The sequence below is a fragment of the Pristiophorus japonicus genome, chromosome X, assembly GCF_044704955.1.
Source record: "Pristiophorus japonicus isolate sPriJap1 chromosome X, sPriJap1.hap1, whole genome shotgun sequence".
Classification (NCBI taxonomy): Eukaryota; Metazoa; Chordata; class Chondrichthyes; family Pristiophoridae; genus Pristiophorus; species Pristiophorus japonicus.
The window spans coordinates 37913508-37941051 of NC_092010.1; the positions used below are offsets into that span (position 1 = coordinate 37913508).

Below are 27544 nucleotides of genomic sequence, written 5' to 3' on the forward strand. Positions count from 1 at the left end.
GAGATTTACGAGAATGTTGCCTGAATGGAGAATCTAAGCTATGAGGGCAGATTAGATGGACTGGGTTTGTTTTCATTGGAACAGAGGAGGCTGAGGGGAGACCTCATTGAGGAATATAAAATTATGAGGGGTCTAGATATTGTGGATAGAAAGGGCCTATTTCCCTTAGCAGTGGGGTCAACAACCAGGGGGCATAAATTTAAAGTAATTGGTAGAAGTTTTAGAGGGGATTTGACGGGGAATGTCTTCACGCAGAGGGTGGTGGGGGTCTGGAACTCACTGCCTGAAAGGGTGGTAGAGGCAGAAACCCTCACCACATTTAAAAAGTACTTGGATGTGCACTTGAAGTGCCGTAACCCACAGGGCTACGGACCTAGAGCTGGAAAGTGGGATTAGGCTGGATAGCCTCTTGTTGGCCGGCACGGACACAATGGGCTGAAATGGCCTCCTTCCGTGCTGTAAACTTCTATGATTCTATCATCATAGGCAGTCCCTCTGAAAGTGAGTTCTCAGGTGACTGTACAGTCCAATACGGGAACCACAGTCACAGGTGGAACAGACAGTGGTTGAGGGAAAGGGAGGGTGGGACAGGTTTGCCGCACGCTCCTTCCGCTGCCTGCGCTTGGTTTCTGCACGCTCTCGGCGACAAGACTCGAGGTGCTCAGCGCCCTCCCGGATGCACTTCCTCCACTTAGGGCGGACTGGTCGTTGGCCAGGGACTCCCAGGTGTCGGTGGGGATGTTGCATTTTATCAGGGAGGCTTTGAGAGTGTCCTTGTAACGTTTCCTCTGCCCACCTTTGGCTCGCTTGCCGTGTAGGAGTTCCGAGTAGAGCGCTTGCTTTGGGAGTCTCGTGTCGGGCATGTGGACGATGTGGCCTGCCCAGACACAGACACAATGGGCCAAATGGCCTCCTTTTGCGCTGTATTATTCTATCTAAAATGCTAGGAATACACAGCAGGCCCTTAAGCTTGTGAAAAAGAAAAGGCCCGAACTGAGCAGGTGTCTGCCTTGAAATGTTACTTTTCTCGTTCAGAAGATGAAAGTATTTCCACCATTTTCTAAATTCCAGTATTTGAAGCCTCTCAGTTAACTGTTATATCTCGTATCAAATTAAATAAATGAAGGGTTTGTGACAATCCAAAGCTACTTTGGCCTGAATCCACATCCAATTTGCCTACCCCTAGGTTGAGTTTTTAACCTGTATAACATTTGGACGGTCTGTGAATACATTTGAGAAGCTAAGTATCTCCTGCCCCTAACTATGCCCTCATTATTATCTCTTTTTAAAAAAAAATTAAAAAGACAACAGTGAACTGGAGGTCCAGAAAACTTGTGGTTCTCATAGTAAGCTGAGCGATTAAAAATATCTTTTTTTGTGGAACGGTTTTTGACTTCCTGATCCACCCTTATAATAATGGAAAGACCAATTTGGGGAAATGTGCATAATGGTCATCACACTCCTGCCAGAATGCATTTATGGTTATAACTTTGTAACCAATGAGGCTCACATTACGTACTATGAATTCCACATAGAGAGAGGTCCTGTGAGAAGGAGGACAGTAGGAGTATGAGTTTGTGTGTATGTATTGGCACATGCGATGGAGCCTGGTCTCCAGTCGTCTTGGTTAACCCTCACCACTGGACCAAGACCTCGCTCCATCAAGCCCGTGTGGTGGCTGGTGTGCAACGGCCTCCCCACGTTAAAAGAATTCACGCACAGGCATCTTCCACCCTTTAAAATGAATTCATCGGTCACCTGAGTACTCATTTTTAGTGTGGAAGCAAGTCATCCTCAACCCCGAGGGACTGCCTATGCTGATGATGGTTACAAGTAGGGTTCGAAACCTGCACTGAGTTGCACTGGCTGCGACAATACAGTAAACCACACGAGGGAAGGTCGAGCTGATCTGAATGCCAGCAGTGAAATATGTACACTGCCTAACACGTCCTACCCAATGTACATTTTATTGCCCTGCTGACCTGTGTGCCCCTCAGCCTAGATTCAACATCATCATCATCATAGGCAGTCCCTCGAAATCGAGGAAGTCTTGCTTCCACTCTAAAAGTGAGTTCTCAGGTGACTGAACAGTCCAATGCTGGAATTACAGTCTCTGTCACAGGTGGAACAGACAGTGGTTGAGAGAAGGGGTGGGTGGGACTGGTTTGCCGCACGCTCCTTCCGCTGCCTGCGCTTGGTTTCTGCATGATTTCGGCGATGAGACTCGAGGTGCTCAGCGCCCTCCCGGATGCACTTCCTCCACTTAGGGCGGACTGGTCTTTGGCCAGGGACTCCCAGGTGTCGGTGGGCGTGTTGCACTTTATCAGGGAGGCTTTGAGGGTGGTCCCTGTAACATTTCCTCTGCCCACCTTTGGCTCGTTTGCCATGAAGGAGTTCCGAATAGAGCGCTTGCTTTGGGATTCACGTTCCTAGATTCACAGCCTCCTGGCTGGGGAATTTTGCTTGATCTGGGGTTCAGTGCTTCTCCCTCTCCTTTCCTCGCCCCTCTTGCAGAAAAAGACAATAGCCAACTACCAGGCTCAAGGACCCTCCCAGCTCCCATACAAGTGAAAGCGCTGATAAAATGCCAGTGTTTTGAATGCAGTTATTCTTGGCCCTGTAAGTTATTTCTCCACGTGTGAGGAAGTGCCTGGCCTCACATAGCAGCTGCCCATTGTGGCATGATTGGAATGAGCAGCTCGCTGTGTGGAGAATGGTAAGCACAGACTTACGTCCCTCACTACATGGTGTTGAATTGCAACAATCCTTAGAGTCTCAAGCAAGACACGAGTCGGGATTGTGGCCTTTGACAGGATGTTAGTAACACTGAGGCACTGATGTGTAAATGTGTCGATATAAACTGTGCAAGTAAAGCCTGACCATGTTACAAAGTTCTCTGAGATTTCCGTCTGTCTTTGTTAGTTCTTCTCTGTGCAGCCGACCCAGTTTCTGCACTGTCCTGGGGTTCGATCGATGGCAGCTGATAAAGAGCTTCTCATGAAACTCCGGAAAAAGACAGGATACTCGTTTACAAATTGCAAGAAGGCCTTGGAAAAGTTTAACAGCAACCTTCAACAGGTAGGTGGAAATTGTAACTAAAGCTGCAGGGAACACCCCAATGTGGTGTCAGCTGTGGCTCAGTGGGTAACACTCTCGCCTCTGAGTCAGAAGGTTGTGGGTTCAAGTCCCACTCCAGGGAGTTGAGCACAAGAATCTAGACTGACACTCCAGTGCAGTGCTGAGGGAGCGCCACACTGTTGAAGGGGCAGTGCTGAGCGAGCGCCGCACTGTCGGAGGGGCAGTACTGAGGGAGCGCCGCACTGTCGGAGGGGCAGTGCTGAGGGAGCACCGTACTGTCGGAGGGGCAGTAATGAGGGAGCGCCGCACGAGGGAGTGCTGCATTGTCGGAGGGGCAATGCTGAGGGAGCGCCGCACTGTTGGAGGGTCAATTCTGAGGGAGCGCTGCACTGTCGGAGGGGCAGTACTGAGGGAACGCCGCACTGTCGGAGGGGCAGTACTGAGGGAGTGCCGCACTGTCGGAGGGGCAGTACTGAGGGAGCGCCGCACTGTCGGAGGGGCAGTACTGAGGGAGCGCCGCACTGTCGGAGGGGCAGTACTGAGGGAGCGCCGCACTGTCAGAGGGGCAGTATTGAGGGAACCCTGCACTGTCGGAGATGCCGTCTTTTAGATGAGACGTTAAGCCGAGGCCACGTTTGCGCTCTCAGGTAGATGTATAAGACCCCATTGATTGCTGTGATTAGTCAAGAACTCCATTATCGTTGTATCATGCGACTACCAGGACGGGAGAAGGTGAACTTGTCTTTTTGTGTCTAACAATTCCTATGATACTATGAAGACTGTTGGGGAATGTATTCACAGGCGCTCACTACCTCATCCAAGCTGCCATTCTTCGTGTGTGTGAGCAGAGATATTGAGCGCCGGCAGGCTATCCCAGGGCATCGCATACGAGTCCTATCTGTTGCAATTTGCGTTGATTCCCAATACATTTCACAAGTGCTCAATGTAGTCAGTTTCCACAGCCTCTGAACCAACACTGCAGCTTCTGGTATAGAACTGTTAATGAAAATCAGCAAAGGATGTAATGTTAATAATCAAATCCCCAGCGCCTGCAATACCCAGGAAATGCTAATGCTGCCACAAAAACAAAGACTTGCATTTATATAGAGCCTTTCACGATCTCCGGACGTCCCAAAGCGCTCTACAGCCAATGAAGTACTTTTGAAGTGTGGTCACTTGTAACGTAAGAATGCAGTGTGCACCTCTTCCATCATACAAACCTGATATCTTCTTGTCGTCTTTCGGATGAGACGTTAAACCGAGGCCCCTCTGCCCTCTCAGGTGGACGTAAAAGAAACCACGGCACTATTTCGAAGAAGAGCAGGAGAGTTCTCCCCGGTGTCCTGGCCAATATGTATCCCTCAATCAACATCACTGAAACAGATTATCTGATCATTATCACATTGCTGTGTGTGAGGAGCTTGCTGTGCACAAATTGGCTGCCACGTTTTCCACATTGCAACAGTGACTACACTCCAAAAGTACTTCATTGGCTGTAAAGCGCTTTGAGACGTCTGGTGGTCGTGAAAGACGCTATAGAAATGCAAGTCTGTCTTTATCTGATCAATTCATAGATCAAGCAATCTGGCCCGCTTTCTCTGAGAGTTGGACTCCCATTTTCAGCTCGCAGTCTTTGGAGAAAGGACAGCTTTCTGGTAACATCAGCTGGTTCAGAAAATTCGTGTGACTCTTCCCTATATATGTGATTCAAAAATTGAGGAGAAAATGTATAATAGCTTTGTTGGAGGGGGGGTGGTGGAGAGGGAGAGGAGTGCGGACTCCAAAGGGATAATGAAGGAACTCTCCCACCATCTTGTTCCCACGGATGTGAAAGGATTTGCTGCAGGTAATCATGCTGGCTTCTTTTCAAAGGCCGAAGTCTGGCTGCACAAACAGGCCCATAGGGAAGGATGGAGTAAAGCTTCCAAACTACAAGGCCGGAAGACGAAGGAGGGTCTTGTTGGCCTGCTGCAAGATGGAAGCTCAGCTGTGCTGGTGGAGGTAAAGATAAACAATCTGTTGGATTGTAATTACTCTGTGTGGTATTACTAACAAATGTGTGAAATCATAGAATCTTACAGCACAGAAGGAGGCCATTTGGCCCAGTCCACCCCCCCACCCCCACCCCGCTCTTTCCCCCGTAGTCCTGTGAGTTTTTCCACTTCAAGTATATATCCAATTCACTTTTGAAAGTTACTGTTGAATCTTCATTCATGTGAGTCATTCTGTATGCTTGTAGAGTGAACGTGTGATCCTGTTAGCAGGCTACGGTCTCTGTTAAAATAGTGGGGCAGAGGAGTTTCATGCAAACATGTTAATGTGGGAGGCAGGAGGGTCGGTAACCAGAGGACACAGCTTTCAGATAATTGGCAAGAGAACCAGAGGTGGTGGGGTGGGGGGGGGGGTGAGAATTTCTTTCAGGACATCGAGTTGTTGTGATTGATCGGGAACGCGCTGCCTGAAAGGGCGGTGGAAGCAGATTCAACAGCGACTTTCAAAAGGGGGACTGGATAAATACTTGAAAAAGAGAAAATGGCAGAGCTGTGAGGAATGAGCAAGGGGAGCGGGACTAACTGGATCGCTCGACCAAAGAGCCGGCACAGGCACGATGGGCCGAATGGTCTCCCTCTGTGCTATCTGATTCTATATACTCCTGTGACTAAAATGGTCTTTTTTGAAAGAGCTGTTTTTTTTCTCCCCTCAGGTGAATTGTGAAACGGATTTTGTTGCCAGGAATGTCAAGTTCCAGCAGTTGGTACAGCAGGCAGCCATTGCCACAATGGCACACTATCACTCCAAGCGGGCAGCCCCCACCGATTACACCAAGGTTTGTTTGTTTTTTCAATTAAAAAGAAAAAGTAACTGGAGTCTTTTCTTTGCCAGCAGATGCCCATCACCATTGTTTGAGTCTCCAAACGAAACTACTGAGAAGGCCGTATGTGCAGGGTTTGTTTGTGCTTGATACGGACACTCTCCCTGTCGGGGCACATCCAACTTACCCAAGTCCAGAGAGCTTGGTGGAGGTTGGCAGATCCTAGGTTTCAGGACGCCTCCCCCAAGTGCGAAAGGAGCACTGCTGGAGTTTAACCGGCTAAACCTGTGCAGCTGCACTATCAGAGTTTGGCCACTTCCCCCGCCGCCAGCCTTCCTGTATTTTGTATCGAAGCAGAGCTTCAGGTTGTTCCGCGTTTCCCTCTGGTGGCTTGTGTCCGAAGGCCAATGCGCTGTGCCACGCTGCAATGGCGGGTGCTTTCATGCCAGTGCTGCCACCTCAGGAGAGGAGATTGGGAAATGGTGGCACAAATCATCCAGAGCTGCTCTCTCCATGAAAACTCCCTCCCTCCAGCAGACTCCGAATGAAATTCTTTGCCCAGAGGATGGGTTGAGAAAGTGTTTCTGATCAATAAATGGCAGCTTTATAATTGCACATGTATTAAAGTTTCCCACTTACTTTGCAGAATTCCCTTACGACTGAAGAACTAACACAGTTGAAAACCAGTTTGGACAGCAGTGCTCTCGCTGATCAGCTCGCCCTGGCTATCGGTAAGATCGGCAGTCCAGCCCCTGACCAATCCGCTGTTTTCCTTCTCATTCTTTGTGGTGGCACAGGTATCGCTGTTCTTGGTGAAATACAAGGTTCTCCAATAAATATTTTTTGATAACAATAAATATGCCCATCCCAGTGGTTTAGTCCAGATTATTGGAGGAAGGACTGAGGCAGAGAGAAAGCAAGACTCGAGTTTCGTCAGCGCCTTTCCCGACCACCGGACGTCCCAAAGCGCTTTACAGCCAGTGAACCACTTTTGACGTGTAGTCACTGTGGTAATGTGGGAAACGTAATGCAAGGGAGGCAAAGACTTTGGCGGTTTTGAGATCCTGAGAGAAAATGTGTTGGAGTAGGAGACTGTGACGAGTATTGATTTCGGCACAGTGAGGGTGCAGGAGGAGGAAGACTGTGGGACAGGGGGATCTGGAGACTGAGAAGCAAGAGAGGAAAGTTCAGAGGAGCAATGATCATAGCATCTATAAAATGGAGAGACACAGTAGAGAGAGAGAGAGAGAGAGGCTAGCAGTAAAAGGATTGTCTACAGTGGTGCTGTAAATTCCTATGATTCTATGAATGTTGGGCTTTTACACCTGGAAGTGCTTGTGGCTGACACTGGGTGCAAGAAGTGTTGAAATATCCATTGCTTAGCACTGACCTTCTGCACCTTGATCCCCCTCCACTCTGCATTCACCTCAAATTATTGTATTCTAAAGCTGGTCTTGAACTCACTGTATTCTAAAGCTGGTGTCTTAACTTACTGCATTCTAATAAGTGTTCCCTTCCCAACCCCGCTTTTTACAAACAAACTTGTGACCCAACCTTTGTTAATATTTTAAAGGTAACCTTGGCGAGAATATGGCTATAAGAAGAGCTGCCTGGGTGGCTGTGCCATCCGATTGGCACATTGGCACGTATGTTCATGGCATGCTGCCAGTGGACAACCCATCTCTGGCAAAGATGACCTTTGGAAAATACGGTGCGTTGGTGATCTGTCGGCCCCTGGAACAGAACTGGAAAGTGAACCTCGTGGAGCTGGGCCGCAGGTTAGGGCAGCACATTGTGGGAATGTCACCACTGACTGTGGGCTCGATGGATGACCCGCCTGGTGACGATGCAGAGACCAAGATGCTGGCGCAGCCTTTCCTGCTGGATCCGGGCACGACTGTGGGGCAGTTCCTGCACACAAGTGGGGTGTCAGTGTTGGACTTTGTCCGCTACGAGTGCGGGGAAGCAACCGAGGGGGCAGAGAAAGTATAGATGCAATGTTGCAGTGCGTCCCACACAAAAAAAAGAATACACCATTTTTCATTGTGGAAACCCCTTTACTGATGTCAGAATAAAATAATGATCTCCAACACATTTAATAACAGTAAATCACAGTGTCTTTCTTTCCTCCTCTGTTGAACTCTATACAAAGCCCTGGTTAGACCACACCTGGAGCACTGTGAGCAGTTGTGGGCACCACACTGTAGGGAGGATTATATTGGCCTTGGAGGGAGTGCAGCCTAGGTTTCCCAGAATAATACCCAGACTTCAAGGGTTAAGTTACGAGGAGAGATGACACAAACTAGGGTTGTAGGGGTGATCTGATCGAGGTTTTCAGGATATTAAGGGGAACAGATAGGGGAGATAGAGATAAACTATTCCCGCTGCTTGGGGAGTCGAGGACTAGGGGCATAGTCTAAGCCAGGCCTTTCAGGAGTGAATTAGGAAACATTTCTACACACAAAGGGTGGCAGACGTTTGGAACTCTCTTCTGTAAACAGCAATTGATGATAGATCAGTTGTTCATTTTAAATCGGCGATTGATAGATTTCTGTTAACCAAATATATTGAGGGATATGGGCCAAAGGCGGGTATATGGAGTTCAGTCACAGATCAGCCATGATCTGATTGAATGCTGGAATGGACTCAATGGCCTCTTGTTCCTAATGTAACAGGCTCAAGGGGCTGAATGGCCTCCTCCTGTAACAGGCTCGAGGGGCTGAATGGCCTCCTATTCCTAATGTAACAGGCTCGAGGGGCTGAATGGCCTCCTCCTGTTCCTATGTAACAGGCTCGAGGGGCTGAATGGCCTGCTATGTTCCTAATGTAACAGGCTCGAGGGGCTGAATGGCCTCCTATTCCTAATGTAACAGGCTCGAGGGGCTGAATGGCCTCCTCCTGTTTCTAATGTAACAGGCTCAAGGGGCTGAATGGCCTGCTATTCCTAATGTAACAGGCTCGAGGGGCTGAATGGCCTCCTCCTGTTTCTAATGTAACAGGCTCAAGGGGCTGAATGGCCTGCTATGTTCCTATGAACTGTCCCTTCAAACAAGCTTATGATAAATTGGTTGCCTCTTTTTCCTCTATTAAATCAATTGCTTCTGGCTAGGTTACAGTTTCACAGGTTGTATCAGGGCTATTTAACTGGGGTGGGGTCATCACAGTCAAAGCCAACATCCACCTTCCAGCAGAAGTCAGTGGATAGTGGCTGATTTTCCCCCACCTTAGCCCAGGGACCCATGGGCCCTCACCAGCACCCTGATTGAGATCAGTGAGCTCAGCCCCGACTAGGAATAGAAAGGACTTTAATTTACAACACACTGTCCCAAAGCGCTTTACAGCCAGTGAAGTACTTTTGGAGTGTAGTCACTGTTGTAATGTGGGAAACACGGCAGCCAATTTGTACACAGCAAACTCCCACAAACAGCAATGTGATAATGACCAGATAATCTGTTTTAGTGATGTTGATTTGATTGAGGGATAAATATTGGCCAGGACACTGGGAGTAACTCCCCTGCACTTCTTCGAAATAGTGCCATGGGATCTTTTGAGAGAGCAGACGGGGCCTCGGTTTAACGTCTCATCCGAAAGACGGTACCTCCAACAGTGCAGCACTCCCTCAGTACTGCCCCTCCAACAGTGCAGCACTCCTTCAGTGCTGCCCCTCCGACAGTGCGGCACTCCCTCAGCACTGCCCCTCCGACAGTGCGGCATTCCCTCAGCACTGCCCCTCCGACAGTGCAGCACTCCCTCAGTACTGCCCCTCCGACAGTGCAGCGCTCCCTCAGTACTGCCCCTCCAACAGTGCGGCGCTCCGACAGTGCGGCACTCCCTCAGCACTGCCCCTCCAACAGTGCAGCACTCCCTCAGTACTGCCCCTCCGACAGTGCGGCACTCCCTCAGTACTGCCCCTCCGACAGTGCGGCACTCCCTCAGTACTGCCCCTCCGACAGTGCGGCACTCCCTCAGCACTGCCCCTCCGACAGTGCGGCGCGCTCCCTCAGCACTGCACTGGAGTGTCAGCCCAGATTTATGTGCTCAAGTCCCTGGAGTGGGATTTGAACCCACAACCTTCTGACTCCGAGGGGAGGGTGCGACCCACTGAGCCACGGCAGAACCTGGGACCTTCCTAGATTGTATTCTTCAATTCCACACTGAACAATGTCTTTGCCAATTAAGTGATCAAACAAAGTACGGCTGACTGCCTTTATCTGTTTGAGTTGAGCAGAATCCCAATATTTATATTAGACTTCGAGTACAGTCCCGGGCTATGGATCACGCAGCTGTCTGAAACCTGTGTTACCAGCACAGTTTGTTACCCAATAGAACATTAGTCCCAATGACGACAATCAGGAGCCAAGCTTCTCGGGAAACAATAGGCAGCAAATAAAGTCTGGTAGCAGGTGCAGGCTTCAGGCTCACTGTGGTCAACGCTGTGTTCATTGGTTACAGTCCCCGTGTAAAACGATTAATTATTTGGAGGGCTTGTCCATTCAATGCAGGGACTGGGTGGTTGATCCAGTCGAGACTGACACGGTGAAAGTATCCTCGCTGCAGTGAAATCAGCAGATCCTACAACAGGTTCAGATGAAGGAGGCCCTTTCACCAGAGCACAAACCAGATTGCCGTCACACGCAGCTTTTTAAACGTCCACTCGAACATGCTGAAAGCCCCTTGATTTGAGTAAATGTCTCTTTATCTGTTCGTCTTCAGTTCTGATGGTAGCAAGTCGCCGTCCTGTCCCTTGTGAGACGACAAGTTAGTGACTATCCTTAGCACACAGATGCTCAGGCCATTTGTACTCCCCCCAAACAAGATTAGTTAGTGACACAACCCAGGGATGGAACCCTTCCCTAGAGGAATTTGATGCAACTGAGTAAAGTGTTCATATAACATTCCACTGAGTAATTTCCAGCTCCCCACTCATACCCACCCCAGGTTCTGTACATATAAGAACATAAGAAATAGGAGCAGGAGTCGGCCACTCGGCCCCTTGATCCTGCTCTGCCATTCAATAAGATCATGGCTGATCTTCGACCTCAACTTCACTTGCCTGCACTGTCCCCATATCCCTTGATTCCCTTAATATACCTTCAGATTTACATATATTTGCCCGAGGAGCAAAACAGAAAAGCACTAGAAAGAAAGACTTGCATTTCTATAGTGCCTTTCATGACCTCAGGACACCCCAAACGCTTTACAGCCAATGAAGTACTTTTGAAGCGTAGTCACTGTTGCAATGTAGGAAAGTAAGCAGCCAATTTGCGCACAGCAAGCTCCCACAAATAGCAATAAGATAAATGACCAGGCAACCTGGTTTAGGTGTTGGCTGAGAGATAAATATTGGCCCCCACTGTGGCAAACTCCCCTGCTCTTCTTCGGATAGTGCCATGGGAACTTTTATGTCCACCCGAGAGGGCAGATGGGGGCCTCGGATTAATGTTTCATCTGAAAGACGGCACCGAAAGACGGCACCTCCGACAGTGCAGCACTCCCTCAGCACTGCACTGGGTGCCAACCTAGATTATGGGCTCAAATCTGTAGCGTGGGCCTTAAGCCCACAACCTTCTGACTGAGCCACACTGGAAAATGCAGCGAGTCACAGCAGGCCTCTTGTGTAACTGCCAGGATCAGTATTGTGAGATGGCATCCTTGTAACATTCACCTCTAGATGCACTCCAGGCATTTGATAAAGAAACAACAGTTTAGAGCCGAGAGTTTGTGTGTTAGGCAGAGCAAAAGCATAAAGAACAGATTTATGATTTTGCTGGATGTTGCGCAGAGGAACTTTCCTGTCCTTTTTATTTTTCATTTTCACATCTGCAAATGCGTGATCACTGAGCAAAAGCCCAATTTGCCATTTGCGCACTGCCACAAGGATCCTAGAATATGCGTTTAACTTCAATTCATCCCTCCCACGTGCGCCCTCTCCCAAAGGTGCTGGCTCATACCGGGCTTTGCTTCTGAGGGAACTGGCTGCCACTCTGGGACCTCGCCCCAAGTAGGCATGCTTCATGTGCGAGCCCAGTCGGTGATTGGTAGCGGTGGGCTATTCGACAGGGGGTGGCAGCGGGCTATTCAACAGGGGGGTAAATTGGAGCCCAATCCTGCCCGCCCCTGCCCTCTGCACACATTCATTCTCCAGCAGGGGGGAAATCACTGACCAGCGATCAGGAGCAGGAACATGTGTGTGTGTGTGTGTGTGTGTGTGGGGTTTATGTTCCATGTCCTAGAGTGTGGCTTGAACCCACAATCTCCTGACGCAGAGGTGAAGGTGCCTCTACATCAACTGAACTACAATGACACTGAAATCTAGTTCAGTTATCAATGAGTTTCTTCTCTTGTAAAAGGCAGGCGTGAGAGTGCTGCAAGAGACTCCGTTTTGCGCTCTATCACGAGAAAGCAAACCTCACAGCTCGCTGGGCTGCGGAGAGAACGGTGAATGCCTCGTCCATGCCAACATCCCCAGCATTGAAGCACTGACCACACTTGATCAGCTCCGCTGGGCAGGCCACATTGTCCGCATGCCCCAGACACAAGACTCCCAAAGCAAGCGCTCTACTCGGAACTCCTTCACGGCAAGTGAGCCAAAGGTGGGCAGAGGAAACGTTTCAAGGACACCCTCAAAGCCTCCCTGATAAAATGCAACATCCCCACCGACACCTGGGAGTCCCTGGCCAAAGACCGCCCGAAGTGGAGGAAGTGCATCCGGGAGGGTGCTGAGCACCTCGAGTCTCATCGCCGAGAGCATGCAGAAATCAAGCACAGGCAGCGGAAAGAGCGTGCGGCAAACCTGTCCCACCCTCCCCTTCCCTCAACCACTGTCTGTCCCACCTGTGACAGGGACTGTGGTTCTCGTATTGGACTGTACAGCCACCTGAGAACTCGTGTTAAGAGTGGAAGCAAGTCTTCCTCGATTGCGAGGGACTGCCTACGATGATGAGCTACCTTTAATTGTGCTTGTGCTTCGCGCCAAGTTGACACCTCGGGTGTAGAACCGGTAACTGAAAATCTTACAGATTTGTCCCAACATCGACAGCTCTGCTAAAAATCCGAATCATTAAAGTTCAACTTAAGACGGGTCGTAATGAAGTGAACACAGACGAATCGATGGCTTTGAACCAACTTTTATTTGTGACCGTTCCCGAGTGCAGCCTCAGTGGAAAGCGTTTCGGAAATCCCGTTCCCCGGTGGCTGTGGTGCAAGCTGTGCGTTACTGAATCAGAGCCTGGTTGATGCCTGATAAATGCACCAGTTGCTTTAGCAAGAAATGTGCTGCTTAGCGCAGTAATTTTGTAAAAGAATTAAAAAAAAATCTCAGCACAGTTTGCGCACCTTTTTTTAAACCCCCCCCCCCCACCCGGCAAACTCACCCACTCCCCTCAATGTAGAACTGAGCACAATACATTTAACAACAACATAGGGGGCTGGGTTACATAGGCGAAGAGGTAAGTGTACAAATCTGAAGAGGTCCTACAGTTTGCTGCAGAAGGTGTTGGTCAGACTCCATCTGGAGTATTGTGTGCAGTTCAAGAAGACTCTTATTATGTTTGAAGTGGTTTGCACAATAAGAACATAAGAATTAGGAGCAGGAGTCGGCCATTCGGCCCCTCGAGTCTGCTCCGCCATTCAATAAGATCATGGCTGATCTTCGACCTCAACTCCACTTTCCCGCCTGATCTCCATATCCCTGGATTCCCCGAGAGTCCAAAAATCTATTGATTTCTGTCTTGAATCTAAAATCTAATAGGAACCCCTTTATTGTAGAGTTGCTCCCTTCTAACAAGCTGTTTCCCAGTTTTACCAAGATAAAAACCCTTTTAACTGAAATTGGTTAAGGCAAAGAATTCTCTGCTAGACTAATCGAGGTGGCTCACGCTTGATATAACCAACGTTTGCTGCTCACAACTTGTTTTAAAGTGTGTTTGAATGTCCAGTGACCCGAGTGTACAAGAACATAAGAAATAGGAGAAGGCGGCCATTTGGCCCCTCGAGCCTGCTCCCCCAGTCAATTAGATCATGGCTGGCGTACAGCAATTGCTGACTTCCTCCAAAGAATGAGGGGCGCAGGTGGCAGGATCTGAGGCAACAGCAAGACACCGTCAACTAATGAAAAATAAAGTACGCTGCATTGAAGAAGACCACATCCTTATCCCTGGTTACAGGAATTCTGTTCCAAGCAGTTTACACTGCTCCCAGCTATCAGGAATTGATGTAATTAAGGGAAGGTTAAGGAAGAATGGCTTGTTTTCTCAGGAAAGGTGATTAATTGACGTTTTCAAGATTTTGAATTGATAACATTCTCTCTGGCCTGAGCTGTGCTGGCAAATTCCTTCCCCTTAGGACAATAACACACGTGCAGAAATATCAGCAGGCCATTAAATGTTGAATTTGGTTCTCAGAATTGGGAGCAGGTGTGCGACAGAATCAGCTTCTCAGATGACGCAGAAGTCTTGGGGAGCAAAGTGCGAGGATTCAGTCAGAAATCAGAATCTGACTGGGCAGCTTCCGCTCCTGTTCTCCTGATCCCACTGCTCCTGCCCTCCACAACCCAGGGATCTCAGCTCCATGTACTGCTGGCGGTGGCTGACTGACTGTGGGCTGACTGTAACCTCATTGTGGCTTCACGAGCCAGCAGTGGGCTGAAGGGGCTGGCTGGTTGCAAGCTTCATCACCATAGGCAGTCCCTCGAAGCGAGGATGACTTGCTGCCACGCCAAAAAGGGATGAGTTCACAGATGTTTCAATGAAGGACTTAATATTCCAGGTCCTGAACTACATCCTGAAGGGTGGAAGATGCCTCTGTGTGGATTTTTTTAACGTGGGGTGACCGTTGCACACCAGCCACCACACGGGCTTGACAGAGCGAGGTCTTGGTCCAGTGGCAAGGATTACCCAAGACTAACTGGAGACCTGCTCTGCTGCACGGACCTAGTGCGCACATATCTCAGTGTGGGCTGGCCCGTGCTGCCCCTGGGCCCCAGATTCACGCCTCTCCTGGGCCCCGGTCACTTCCCTCTACAGTCTCTTGCCGCTCCTTCGCCCCTCCTGCTGTGCCTGCCCGCTCTGCAATCAGCAACCTGGCTTCACAGCCGTCGCCCTCCTGCAGCAGCACGCGCTGTTCCCTGCAGTGGTATACCGCCACACGCAGCTCCCTCCAATGGCCCCGGCCTGCTGATGGTCTTGCAGGCCGGGACCGTGCTGATTTCTGGGCCGGGCCGCCGAACGCTGCTCCCTCTAATGGCCCCGGCCTGCAAGACCATTAAGCTTACCGGCTGGCTAACTGCGCACTGTGAGCTGGCTACGGTCTGCGTGCGAGGTATCTGCGGACGTTCTGTGAGCTGGCTTATTGGTGACTGGCTGTCTGTGAGCAGGCTGACTGCTGCAGGTCCCTGTTCCGTGTTCTGTTGCTGGCTGCTCCAGGTCGGTACTGCTCCCCTCATCAGACCCTGTTGATAGTTCCAGGCTCCCTCTCGAAACTTATGATGTTTTTTTTTGTCAATCTAGAAATTGCTGTTGTTCCACTTTTCTAAAGATATAAATATGTCCAGACAAGTAGCAAAAGCGGTCAATCAATAAGGGACACAAGTTAAAATTAGGGAGATATAAGAACTTGCATTTCTATAGCGCCTTTCACGACCACCAGACACCCCAAAGTGCTTTACAGCCAATAAAGTACTTTTAGAGTGTAGGCACTGTTGTAATGTGGGAAATGCAGCAGCCAATTTGCGCACAGCAAGCTCCCACACACAGCAATGTGATAATGAGCAGATAATCTGTTTTAGTGATGTTGGTTGAGGGACAAATATTGACCAGGACACCGGGGATAACTCCCGCTGCTCTTCTTCGAAATAGTGCAACGGGATCTTTTACATCCACCGGAGAGGTTTAACGTCTCATCCAAAAGACAGCGCTCCCGACACTGCAGCACTGCCCTGGTGTGACAGCCTGGATTACAGGACTCAAGTCTTTGGAGTAGGATTTGAACCCATAACCTTCTGACTCAGAGGCGAGAGTGCTGTCCACTGAGCCACAGGTGACACCTTGTAAGTAAGAAGAGAAATTAGATGGAACTGTCTTCACCCAAAGAGTAATGATAAACTTCCTGGAATCTGTTACCGGAAAAGGCAGTTGAAGTAGAGAGTATGAAGAGGTAACTAGACAAGCGAGTTCATTCAGCAGATGGTGAGGAGCCGTGACTCAGCAACCCAGATACCAGCCAGGAGAAGCCTGTCACACAGACTGCTTAATATAGAGCTTGCACCTTCAGAACTAGGTAGCAGACTAGACTTGCACAGACTGCAGTTGCCTGCTGTTTGATCCCTTGTGTCTCGGAGAGCCTTCTGCCCTCTGTGTCTCATCTCTCTATCTGCTGCGTGCCTGTGCAGTCTCTCTCCTCTATGTCTCAGAGGAAGCCCAGATGACACTGCTACAAGCTGTGATTAATGGTACAGACTGTCTGCACACACAGCACGCCTTCAGTCCTTGGGGATTGTGGAACGATTGAGATTTTATTATATTGCTCCCTCCCCTCCCATCTTCCTGTGTCCTACATCACCCTAAGCCAAACAGACAGGCTGGAGAGCTGCTGTATGGCCACAGTCACTAAGAGATACACAACAGTGGCCCTAAGGATGGGGACAGAGTGGCAAACTCCAACTTGTTTTTCCCTTTCTCTTTCCCTCCCTGTGAGGAGCTCCCTGGCGTCGGTTTGGTGTGGGATCTGAAGAGAATGCGGGGGAGGTGTGGGCAATCCATCAAAAAGACAACTTGGGCCTTTTCTACACCGACACTGTTTTATTTGATATAAAGTGTTACGAAAAATGTCTTTCTCTCTGGATAAAAAAAAAATCAGACAGTAAATGGCAATTGTGTCGATGAGGGTTTTGTACTGAAATGTTAGGTTTGCATTCGAAATTTTATGGGATGGTGGACATGTCAGATTATGTATTTATCTGACATCAATGGCATTTTGTGTCATAATGTAAATGGAATGCACTGCTGTAGAAGACCTTAGATGGAAATATTGAGGAACTTAAAAGGGAGATAGATACTTGGGAGGAAATACGGAGCAAGATAGAGCTACCGTGACGAACAGAATGGGGGAACAAGTCCAATGGGCTGAATGGCCTAGTCCTGTTTGTACATTCTATGTCCTCCCCTATGGCCATTGCAGCCTCTACGATACATTTGCTCAGTTAATTCTAAGTAATTAAATGGGAATGTTTAAGTTTAACCCTTTTTAGTAATTGTGAGTAATTGGGTGGTTAGTTTCTGTTGGATCTTTTGCTGAATTGATGGCATTCGGGTGTTTTCCTTTCCTGGGGGATGGGGTAGTTTGGAGGCATACCCTAAACTATAGCGACAGGTAGGCTCGAGATAGCAGCGTAACGGATGCAGGAGGCAGATTCTCGATTGGCAGAGGTGGCACAGCGAGCGTTATCCGGCTCTCCGTCACCTTTTAGAACATTCCTGTCGACTTCTTCAGGTTTATCTGTTTCCAGACGGGCATTGCAGTGAACAAGCCCCTCGACAGGCCGAACACCACTTTGAAATCCTGGTCTGTCAGGGAGTTCTGTGAAGAAAGTTCACGGGTTCAGTTTTAATCCTCTGCACACTTCGACAATCCTTCTCCGCTTTCGTGCTGCAGCGTCGGCAGACTTGTGGGAGTGAACTCAAATCTTTCTGGGTCCCTGAACGACCCGAGATTGACTTCACCACTGATGGCCTCCTGCAGCCCTCCCCCTCTGTGATTTAATTTGTTTTCCATAGGCCCAAAGCCCTCCCCCCCCACCCCCTTGTGTGAATCCTGCAGGACGACCCCTACCTACCACCTCCTTCGTGTATGTACAGATGTGGTACTGCTTGTTGGATCCCTGGTCTGTGCTGAGTTGGCTGATGTCAGGCAGAGTGGCCATTGGGATGCTTCTATTGGCTGGTGTGCAACGGTCACCACACATTAAAAAAATCCGCGCACAGGAATCTTCCACCCCTCAGGATGTAGTTCAGGACCTGGAATATTAGGTCCTTCATTGAAACACCTGTGAACTCATCCTTTTTTGGCATGGAAGCAATTCATCCTCGTTTCGAGGGACTGCCTATGGTAATAACTATTGGCCTCAGCACCTCTGAGTCAGGTTTCCCATCAACCAGTGGTTTCCCCCCTCCCCCGCTGGAAAATGTGCCTGTGTCGGTGCCAGGTGTATATAAGAACATAACATAAGAACATAAGAATTAGGAGCAGGAGTCGGCCATTCTGCCCCTGCTCCGCCATTCAATGAGATCACGGCTGATCTTCGACCTCAACTCCACTTTCCTGCTCTGTCCCCATCCCTCGATTCCCTTAATAGCCAAAAATCTATCGATCTCTGTCTTGAATATACTCAACGACTGAGCCTCCACAGCTCTCTGGGGCAGAGAATTCCAAAGATTCACCCCTCCTCTGAGTGAAGGAATTCCTCTTCATCTCCATCCTAAATGGCTGACCCCTTATTCTGAGACCCCTGGTTCTAGACTCCTCAGCCAGAGGAAACATGCTCCCTGCATCTAACCTGTCAAGCTCTGTAAGAATTATGTATGTTTCAATGAGATCACCTCTCATTCTTTAATTCCCTTTGTACAGAATATTACAGTATCGACACCACAGAGTAGTAGGCCCCAGGCTGCTGGCTTGTGCGGTGAACCCTGGTTCGCTACAGATCTTCAAGCGAGAGCAGGACCGGTTTCTGGCTGAGGAGGAGATCACTTGGTACAAGAAGTAGGTGTCCTGCCATTTTAAGTCAGGGTCAATGTGATTTGGACTGCTTTAGATCGCCTAAGGGTCGAAGTGGAATGGTCCAGACTTTCCCTCATAATTGGCCTGGGTTTTTAATGTTTCTTTTGCCTCTCCCAGGAGATCACGTGGTTCTGGGTGGGTGGGGAGTTTATGTATTGCGAGGCATCCCGACTACATGGGGCAGGCTGGATGGGCCAGTTGGTCCTCTCCTGTCCGACACTCTCCTGTGTTCGTTTGCTCGTGTCTGCAATTTTCCGCCAGCTGTTCTCAGCCTTGTCACGGGACAGAGGCATGAAGCAGGGGCCAAGCCCCTCCTCCTGGGTGGAGAGGCAACAATCAGAGGGAGCACCAACACAGGGTTGCTCTCACATGCCTCTTAGTGGCCAAGAACCACTCTCCTCCCAACACACCCTCTCCCTGTTCTGGGCCGGGGATCGCCTGTGGGGTGGGAGACTTACTGAGTACTCACCCCCCCACCCCCCCCCCCAAAAGCTCTCGCTGAAGTCTCCCGGCCCCCATGGCTAAGTTAACGTGGTACTAAGAGGGGTTGAGAGATTCGCAGGCCGACATTTCTTTGGGTTTATCGTGTTGCCTGTTCCACTGGGTTGTTCACACAGTGGAATGCAGCTAATGGCAGGAGAGCCTCATGCTCCCCTCCCATGTTAAAGGGCCCTCAGTCTCTCACTGCCCATGGTTCCCATCCCGAGATCTGCATCAGCAGCTCAAAGTTACAAGAGCAATGGAAGAGCAGGACTAACCTCCTTTCTGCTCGGGTTGACACCTTCAGGCAATTGATGTCTTTGTTTATTAATCAGCGCCTCCGGAGGGTAGCACTTGTAGGAGCCCATCTTGCTGTCCGACTCTGTCCCATTCAAATCCTGCGTTAAATAAAATGTTATTAATCACTGGATTTTGATTTTTTTGAATAATACCTTATCTTGAAAGACTTTTTTCTCCTTGTGTGCGTTTCCTAAGGTGGGTCGTATCTTCACTTAAGGTGGCCCTGTCACATAACATTTGGCTCACTGTACCACTTACGGGTGCAATACCTTTGGCACACAGTGCCCGTGCACAATAGCTTATACTGCAGAATTGGCAAAGTTGATCCAGGCAAATTGTTCACTGTAATGAAGGGTTCAATTACCAGGGGACAGAAGTAGTAAGAAAGGGTGAACTTTCTCACTCAAAGGGTAATCGAGGAATTGCATTTCTATAGCGCCTTTCACAACCTCAGAACGTCTCAAAGTGCTTTACAGCCAATGAAGTACTTTTGGAGTGTAGGCACTGCTGTAATGTAGGAACCGCAGCAGCCAATTTGCACACAGCAAGCTCCCACAAACAGCAATGTTATGTTGATTGAGGGATAAATATTGGCCCCAGGACACCGGGGATAACTCCCCTGCTCTTCTTCGAAATAGTGCCATGGAATCTTTTACATCCACCTGAGGGGGCAAACGGGACCTCGGTTTATTGTCTCATCTGAAAGACGGCACCTCCGACAGTGCGGCACTCCCTCAATACTGCCCCTCCGACAGGGCAGCGCTCCCTCAGTACTGCCCTTCCGACAGTGCGGCACTCCCTCAGCACTGCACTGGGAGTGTCAGCCTGGATTTATGTGCTCAAGTCTCTGGAGTGGCCCACAGCTGATGTGAAATAAATTACCAGGGAAGGGTATTGAAGTATTAATCATGAGGAAAATGGATGGAGGAAGAAGAGATTGAGAGATGTGAGAAGGTAGGAAGTGAGGTTGATCTGTAGGGGAAAAAGGGTGGTTTTTTTAAGCCTAATTACCATTATCCTAAAAATTACCTACAACTCAAAAGTGGCTTGGGACATTTGATGGTAATATGAGTCATGAAAGATAACAAGTCACAGGCAGAAGAATTAATTCTGTTTCACGAACACAGTTTGTGATTTGCAAAAACCCAGGTATGATTAGAAATTTCCCATCTGGCCCAGAGGGCAGGACATCACCGAGGGTGAAAAGAGTACAAGGGAAGATGAGGTAAATCAACAATTAAATGCCAGGATATTGTAAGAGGAAGCAAAACCAAGAGAGGTCTATAGTGTTGCAGTATTGGGAAAGACTTAGAATAGAAGACAGGTAAAGTGCAAGGATGGAAAAGGTGGGGCATCTGGGGACTAGGGGATGGAGAAGGTGGGGTGGGGGGGAGGTATCTGGGGACTAGGGGATGGAGAAGGTGGGGGGGGTTATCTGGGGATTAGGGGATGGAGAACGGGGGGGGGGGTATCTGGGGTCTAGGGGATGAAGAAGGGGGGTGGTATCTGGGGTCTAGGGGATGGAGAAGGGGGGTATCTGGGGACTAGGGGATGGAGAAGGGGGGGTATCTGGGGTCTAGGGGATGAAGAAGGGGGGTGGTATCTGGGGTCTAGGGGATGGAGAAGGGGGGGTATCTGGGGACTAGGGGATGGAGAAGGGGGGGGGTATCTGGGGTCTAGGGGATGGAGAAGGTGGGGGGGGGTATCTGGGGTCTAGGGGATGGAGAAGGTGGGGGGGTTATCTGGGGTCTACGGGATGGAGAAGGTGGGGGGGTATCTGGGGTCTAGTGGATGGAGAAGGTGGGGGGTGGTATCTGGGGACTAGGGAATGGAGAAGGTGGGGGGGTTATCTGGGGTCTAGGGGATGGAGAAGGTGGGGGGGGTATCTGGGGTCTAGTGGATGGAGAAGGTGGGGGGGGTATCTGGGGTCTAGTGGATGGAGAAGGTGGGGTATCTGGGGACTAGGGGATGGAGAAGGGGGGGTATCTGGGGACTAGGGGATGGAGAAGGTGGGGGGGGGTATCTGGGGACTAGGGGATGGAGAAGGTGGGGGGGGTATCTGGGGTCTAGGGGATGGAGAAGGTGGGGTATCTGGGGACTAGGGGATGGAGAAGGGGGGGGTATCTGGGGACTAGGGGATGGAGAAGGTGGGGGGGGGGTATCTGGGGTCTAGGGGATGGAGAAGGTGGGGTATCTGGGGACTAGGGGATGGAGAAGGTGGGGGGGGTATCTGGGGTCTAGTGGATGGAGAAGGTGGGGTATCTGGGGACTAGGGGATGGAGAAGGGGGGGTATCTGGGGACTAGGGGATGGAGAAGGTGGGGGGGGGGTATCTGGGGACTAGGGGATGGAGAAGGTGGGGGGGGGGTATCTGGGGACTAGGGGATGGAGAAGGTGGGGGGGGTATCTGGGGTCTAGGGGATGGAGAAGGTGGGGTATCTGGGGACTAGGGGATGGAGAAGGGGGGGGTATCTGGGGACTAGGGGATGGAGAAGGTGGGGGGGGGGTATCTGGGGTCTAGGGGATGGAGAAGGTGGGGTATCTGGGGACTAGGGGATGGAGAAGGTGGGGGGGGGTATCTGGGGTCTAGGGGATGGAGAAGGGGGGGTATCTGGGGACTAGGGGATGGAGAAGGTGGGGGGGGTATCTGGGGTCTAGGGGATGGAGAAGGTGGGGGGGGTATCTGGGGTCTAGGGGATGGAGAAGGTGGGGGGGGTATCTGGGGTCTAGGGGATGGAGAAGGTGGGGGGGGTATCTGGGGTCTAGGGGATGGAGAAGGTGGGGGGGGTTATCTGGGGTCTAGGGGATGGAGAAGGTGGGGGGGGTATCTGGGGTCTAGGGGATGGAGAAGGTGGGGGGGGTATCTGGGGTCTAGGGGATGGAGAAGGGGGGTATCTGGGGACTAGGGGATGGAGAAGGGGGGGTATCTGGGGTCTAGGGGATGGAGAAGGTGGGGGGGGGTATCTGGGGACTAGGGGATGGAGAAGGGGGGTATCTGGGGACTAGGGGATGAAGAAGGGGGGGTATCTGGGGTCTAGGGAATGGAGAAGGTGGGGGGTGAGGTATCTGGGGTCTAGGGGATGGAGAAGGTGGGGGGGGGGGTATCTGGGGACTAGGGGATGGAGAAGGTGGGGGGGGGTATCTGGGGTCTAGGGGATGAAGGTGGGTGGGGTTATCTGGGGTCTAGGGGATGCAGAAGGGGGGGTATCTGGGGACTAGGGGATGAAGAAGGGGGGGTATCTGGGGTCTAGGGGATGGAGAAGGTGGGGGGGGGGGTATCTGGGGACTAGGGGATGGAGAAGGGGGGGTATCTGGGGTCTAGGGGATGGAGAAGGTGGGGGGGTATCTGGGGTCTAGGGGATGGAGAAGGTGGGGGGGGGGTATCTGGGGACGAGGGGATGGAGAAGGTGGGGGGGGGGTATCTGGGGACTAGGGGATGGAGAAGGTGGGGGGGGGGTATCTGGGGACTAGGGGATGGAGAAGGTGGGTGGGGGGGTATCTGGGGTCTAGGGGATGGAGAAGGTGGGGGGGGGGTATCTGGGGACGAGGGGATGGAGAAGGTGGGGGGGGGGGTATCTGGGGACTAGGGGATGGAGAAGGTGGGGGGGGGGTATCTGGGGACTAGGGGATGGAGAAGGTGGGTGGGGGGGTATCTGGGGTCTAGGGGATGGAGAAGGTGGGGGGGGGTATCTGGGGACGAGGGGATGGAGAAGGTGGGGGGGGGGTATCTGGGGTCTAGGGGATGGAGAAGGTGGGGGGGGGGTATCTGGGGACTAGGGGATGGAGAAGGTGGGGGGGGGTATCTGGGGTCTAGGGGATGGAGAAGGGGGGGTATCTGGGGACTAGGGGATGGAGAAGGTGGGGGGGGTATCTGGGGTCTAGGGGATGGAGAAGGTGGGGGGGGTATCTGGGGTCTAGGGGATGGAGAAGGTGGGGGGGGTATCTGGGGTCTAGGGGATGGAGAAGGTGGGGGGGGGTATCTGGGGTCTAGGGGATGGAGAAGGTGGGGGGGGTTATCTGGGGTCTAGGGGATGGAGAAGGTGGGGGGGGTATCTGGGGTCTAGGGGATGGAGAAGGTGGGGGGGGTATCTGGGGTCTAGGGGATGGAGAAGGGGGGTATCTGGGGACTAGGGGATGGAGAAGGGGGGGTATCTGGGGTCTAGGGGATGGAGAAGGTGGGGGGGGTATCTGGGGACTAGGGGATGGAGAAGGGGGGTATCTGGGGACTAGGGGATGAAGAAGGGGGGGTATCTGGGGTCTAGGGAATGGAGAAGGTGGGGGGTGAGGTATCTGGGGTCTAGGGGATGGAGAAGGTGGGGGGGGGGTATCTGGGGACTAGGGGATGGAGAAGGTGGGGGGGGGGGTATCTGGGGTCTAGGGGATGAAGGTGGGTGGGGTTATCTGGGGTCTAGGGGATGCAGAAGGGGGGTATCTGGGGACTAGGGGATGAAGAAGGGGGGGTATCTGGGGTCTAGGGGATGGAGAAGGTGGGGGGGGGGGTATCTGGGGACTAGGGGATGGAGAAGGGGGGGTATCTGGGGTCTAGGGGATGGAGAAGGTGGGGGGGGTATCTGGGGTCTAGGGGATGGAGAAGGTGGGGGGGGGGGTATCTGGGGACGAGGGGATGGAGAAGGTGGGGGGGGGGTATCTGGGGACTAGGGGATGGAGAAGGTGGGGGGGGGGTATCTGGGGACTAGGGGATGGAGAAGGTGGGTGGGGGGGTATCTGGGGTCTAGGGGATGGAGAAGGTGGGGGGGGGGTATCTGGGGACGAGGGGATGGAGAAGGTGGGGGGGGGGTATCTGGGGACTAGGGGATGGAGAAGGTGGGGGGGGGGTATCTGGGGACTAGGGGATGGAGAAGGTGGGTGGGGGGGTATCTGGGGTCTAGGGGATGGAGAAGGTGGGGGGGGGGTATCTGGGGACGAGGGGATGGAGAAGGTGGGCGGGGGGTATCTGGGGTCTAGGGGATGGAGAAGGTGGGGGGGGGGTATCTGGGGACTAGGGGATGGAGAAGGTGGGTGGGGGGGTATCTGGGGAGTAGGAGAGGATGGAGAAGACGATACTTACTGTTGTGATCTCGACAATTGCTGTGGTGTCTCCAAGCTCTTGTTTCAACTGTTCGTAAGTTTTACCTCCCTGGAGAAGACAAAAAAACGTAAGTGAGTTGAATTAGAGGCTGGGCGAGTTTGATTTTGGACCAGGTAAGTTAGAGTTCTAGAGGGTGAAGCTTAATGGGCTGAAATGACCTATTCCTGTCCTTGATTCCTTCTCATGTTTTTGAAATTGAACAACAGCTGGCATTTATATAGCGCCTTTAACCTAGTAAAACACAGTGAGTGCAGTATGTCTGAGGCCTGGTCAGCACACTGTAAAACCTTAATATTACTTCTGTAGACTTCTGTTGTACTGTTCTGGTTATAGAACCCAGCAGTCTGTAGTTTTTGTTACTACATCCAAATCTCTTTAAACCGTTTACCACCTCCTCAGTCTCTAACGCTCTCGCTGTTAGTTAGTATTACCCTCCAGAGTGAATACTATAGAAAATAACCATTTAATATTTCAACCACTTAATCTTTAACCACCACCAGTTTTACTCCCCCAGCTTGCTCTTGAACTGCCCCTGTTCGATTACTGAAAGGATTGTTTCGTTTTCTGCTCAACGTCTCTCGGACATGGTGTACCTCCACCTTCATTTTAAGTCTGTTTAGTACATCCCTACACTCTTACAGAGCTCCTTTCTAACCCCTGGAGGCTTTAAGGAAAGAAAGAGTTGCATTTATATAGCGCCTTTCACGACCACCGGACGTCACAAAGTGCTTTAGAGCCAATTGAGTACTTTTGGAATGTAGTCATTGTTGGAATGTAGGAAACGTGGCAGCCAACTTGCGCACAGCAAGCTCCCACAAACAACAATGTGATAATGAGCAGATAATCTGTTTTTTGTTAGTTGATAGAGTGATGAATATTGGCTCCAGGACACAGGGGCTAACTCCACTGCTCTTGTTCAAAATAGTGCCATGGGATCTTTTACATCCACCTGAGAGGGCAGACGGGACCTTGGTTTAACGTCTCATCTGAAAGACAGGTTTACACAGATTGTTGCTCTCCCGAAAGCATTGGAAATTTGCTATACCGAGGTCAAAGTTCAGAGGCGCCTTACACTCCATTTGCTTATGTCCCATGCCACGAACCAGCCGGTGAAAGTTGGTGGCTCGAAGCCCTGTTTGATGATGATTATGGGTGTGCCGATGTCCCGGCCACTGGGGTGTGTCTTCAGATAGTCCCCTGCTGTGGTCAGAGACTCCTTCCTTTCTACCTCATTCGCCTCTTTGCCGATCCACAGAAAGATCTGGAACACAAGGAATGATGAGGAAGAGGAGGATGACGATGAAAGAGATGATGTCAGACTCGAGCCCACGCGAGTTCCTGCAGGGACCTCCCGCCCCATGCTCCTCTGCCTCAAATTCCCCCCCTCCCCCCCACCCCACCAGCTCAATCTGTGCATCACTTGCTCCTTCCCTCCCACGCACCAGCTCAGATACTTCCACCTGGGGGGGTAGATAGCGGTGGTGAGGACACAGTACCGGCTGACTCACAGAGAACCAGGGAACAGGAGGTGTGGTAAGTGGGTGAAAGAAAAGGAAGGGATATGAGAACACGTGGGGGGGTTGGTAAATGCTGGTTGGGCCGAATGGCCTGTTTCCCTGTGGTAACTTCAATGTATAAAAAAGGGTCAAAGCACTTGAGAAAATGTAAAATTGGAGGTCTCTCTTTGGTAACTCATTTGGTTGTCATTCTAAATAGTTTTTCCTCAGTTGGTGAATGGACAAGTGTAATGTATGCACCTGTGAGCATGCTCACCGGTTTGTAGAGCTGTCGAGGGGGTCGTTCAGCCCGACTGTCTGCCTCGCTTCCGCGCCCTACATCCGAGCCAGGGTGTCCCTGGAGATGGAGCACGCGGTGTCCACCGGTACGCTCGCGGCCTTCCGCGGGAGATGGGCGCCGGAGGGACTGGAGTGCATCATCACCCCCGGCAACAGAATCTTAATTTGATCCTTTAATGTTAAAAGTTTAATTTGTTTACTTTGTCGGTTCTAGTGCTCCTTTAATAAGGGGGCACTTGATTTATTGTTTTATAAAAATAGTTGTAGAGCTGTTGAGTTGGGAGTGGCTTAGCCAGTCACATGATTTTCTCAAGACTCAATAAAACCCCAGCCAGTTGGGTTCGGGGGATCCACGATGGGGCAGGTGGTTGTGAGCCTGGTGGATGAACTGGTAATGTGTAGTGTGATTGTTAAACCTTTGCTAATAAACCAACTAGTTTTTAATCGCAATGTGTTGCTATGAATGCTTAAGCAAAGATACCCATGAAGCAAATACATTACAAGGCAGGTCCCAGTTTATGCTGAATGAGTTCATCTCAGTTAGTGAGGCCATTGGTGCTACAGTTACTCTCAAAGATGGTGGAGGGGGGGGGGGAATAAATCAACCAGGTTTCTCGCTATTCAGTGACTCCCCCTCGAGAAGTGCCTGTGTATGGGTGCCAGAGGGCGGTAGAATGGGGTGTGACTGTGGCGGCTCACACAGTTAAATAGCCACTCATGTTTCCCCTGGCTGGAAAGTCTAGAACAAGGGGTCACAGTCTCAGGATACGGGGGAGGAAATTTAGGAGCGAGATGAGGAGAAATGTTTTCACTCAGAGGGTGGTGAACCTGTGGAATTCTCTACCACAGAAGGCTGTGGAGGCCAAGTCACTGAATATATTTAAGAGGGAGACAGATAGATTTCTAGACACAAAAGGCATCAAGGGGTATGGGGAAAAAGCAGGAATACGGTGTTGAGATAGAGGATCAGCCATGATCATATTGAATGGCGGTGCAGACTCGAAGGGCCGAATGGCCACCTATTGCTCCTATTTTCTTTGTTTCTATGTTTCTATTGTTCACATTCGAAGCTTGGTCACTTGGAGCCCATTGGTATTGGAGGTCTATTGCTGCACAAGGCTCTCTCTGTAACCCAGCAATGAGTCGGTATCAGGAGGAGAGAGGGCGAAGGGAGAAAATCAAAGGGAAAATCTAAGGGGGGGGAATCTAACATGAT

The 27544-nt window shown here is 50.8% G+C and overlaps 2 protein-coding genes across 9 annotated transcripts in view; one reads left to right on the forward strand and one right to left on the reverse strand.

Annotated features, from left to right (window-relative positions):
• tsfm (Ts translation elongation factor, mitochondrial) overlaps window positions 1–7999 on the forward strand; it is a 29608-nt gene extending 21609 nt beyond the window's left edge. For all 8 annotated transcript variants that reach the window (XM_070869668.1, XM_070869667.1, XM_070869672.1 and 5 more), the window contains 5 exons: window positions 2923–3078; window positions 4951–5079; window positions 5783–5905; window positions 6537–6621; window positions 7464–7999. In XM_070869668.1, coding sequence (XP_070725769.1) covers window positions 2923–3078; window positions 4951–5079; window positions 5783–5905; window positions 6537–6621; window positions 7464–7882 — 912 coding nt within the window. In that variant the 3' untranslated portion in view covers window positions 7883–7999. The remainder of the gene's footprint in view (window positions 1–2922; window positions 3079–4950; window positions 5080–5782; window positions 5906–6536; window positions 6622–7463) is intronic.
• Window positions 8000–17322: 9323 nt separating this feature from the next.
• avil (advillin) overlaps window positions 17323–27544 on the reverse strand; it is a 45338-nt gene continuing 35116 nt past the window's right edge. The window contains exons 16-19 of the mRNA XM_070869405.1: window positions 25605–25793; window positions 24512–24580; window positions 19423–19542; window positions 17323–17464 (exon numbers count right to left, since the gene is read on the reverse strand). Coding sequence (XP_070725506.1) covers window positions 17351–17464; window positions 19423–19542; window positions 24512–24580; window positions 25605–25793 — 492 coding nt within the window. The 3' untranslated portion in view covers window positions 17323–17350. The remainder of the gene's footprint in view (window positions 17465–19422; window positions 19543–24511; window positions 24581–25604; window positions 25794–27544) is intronic.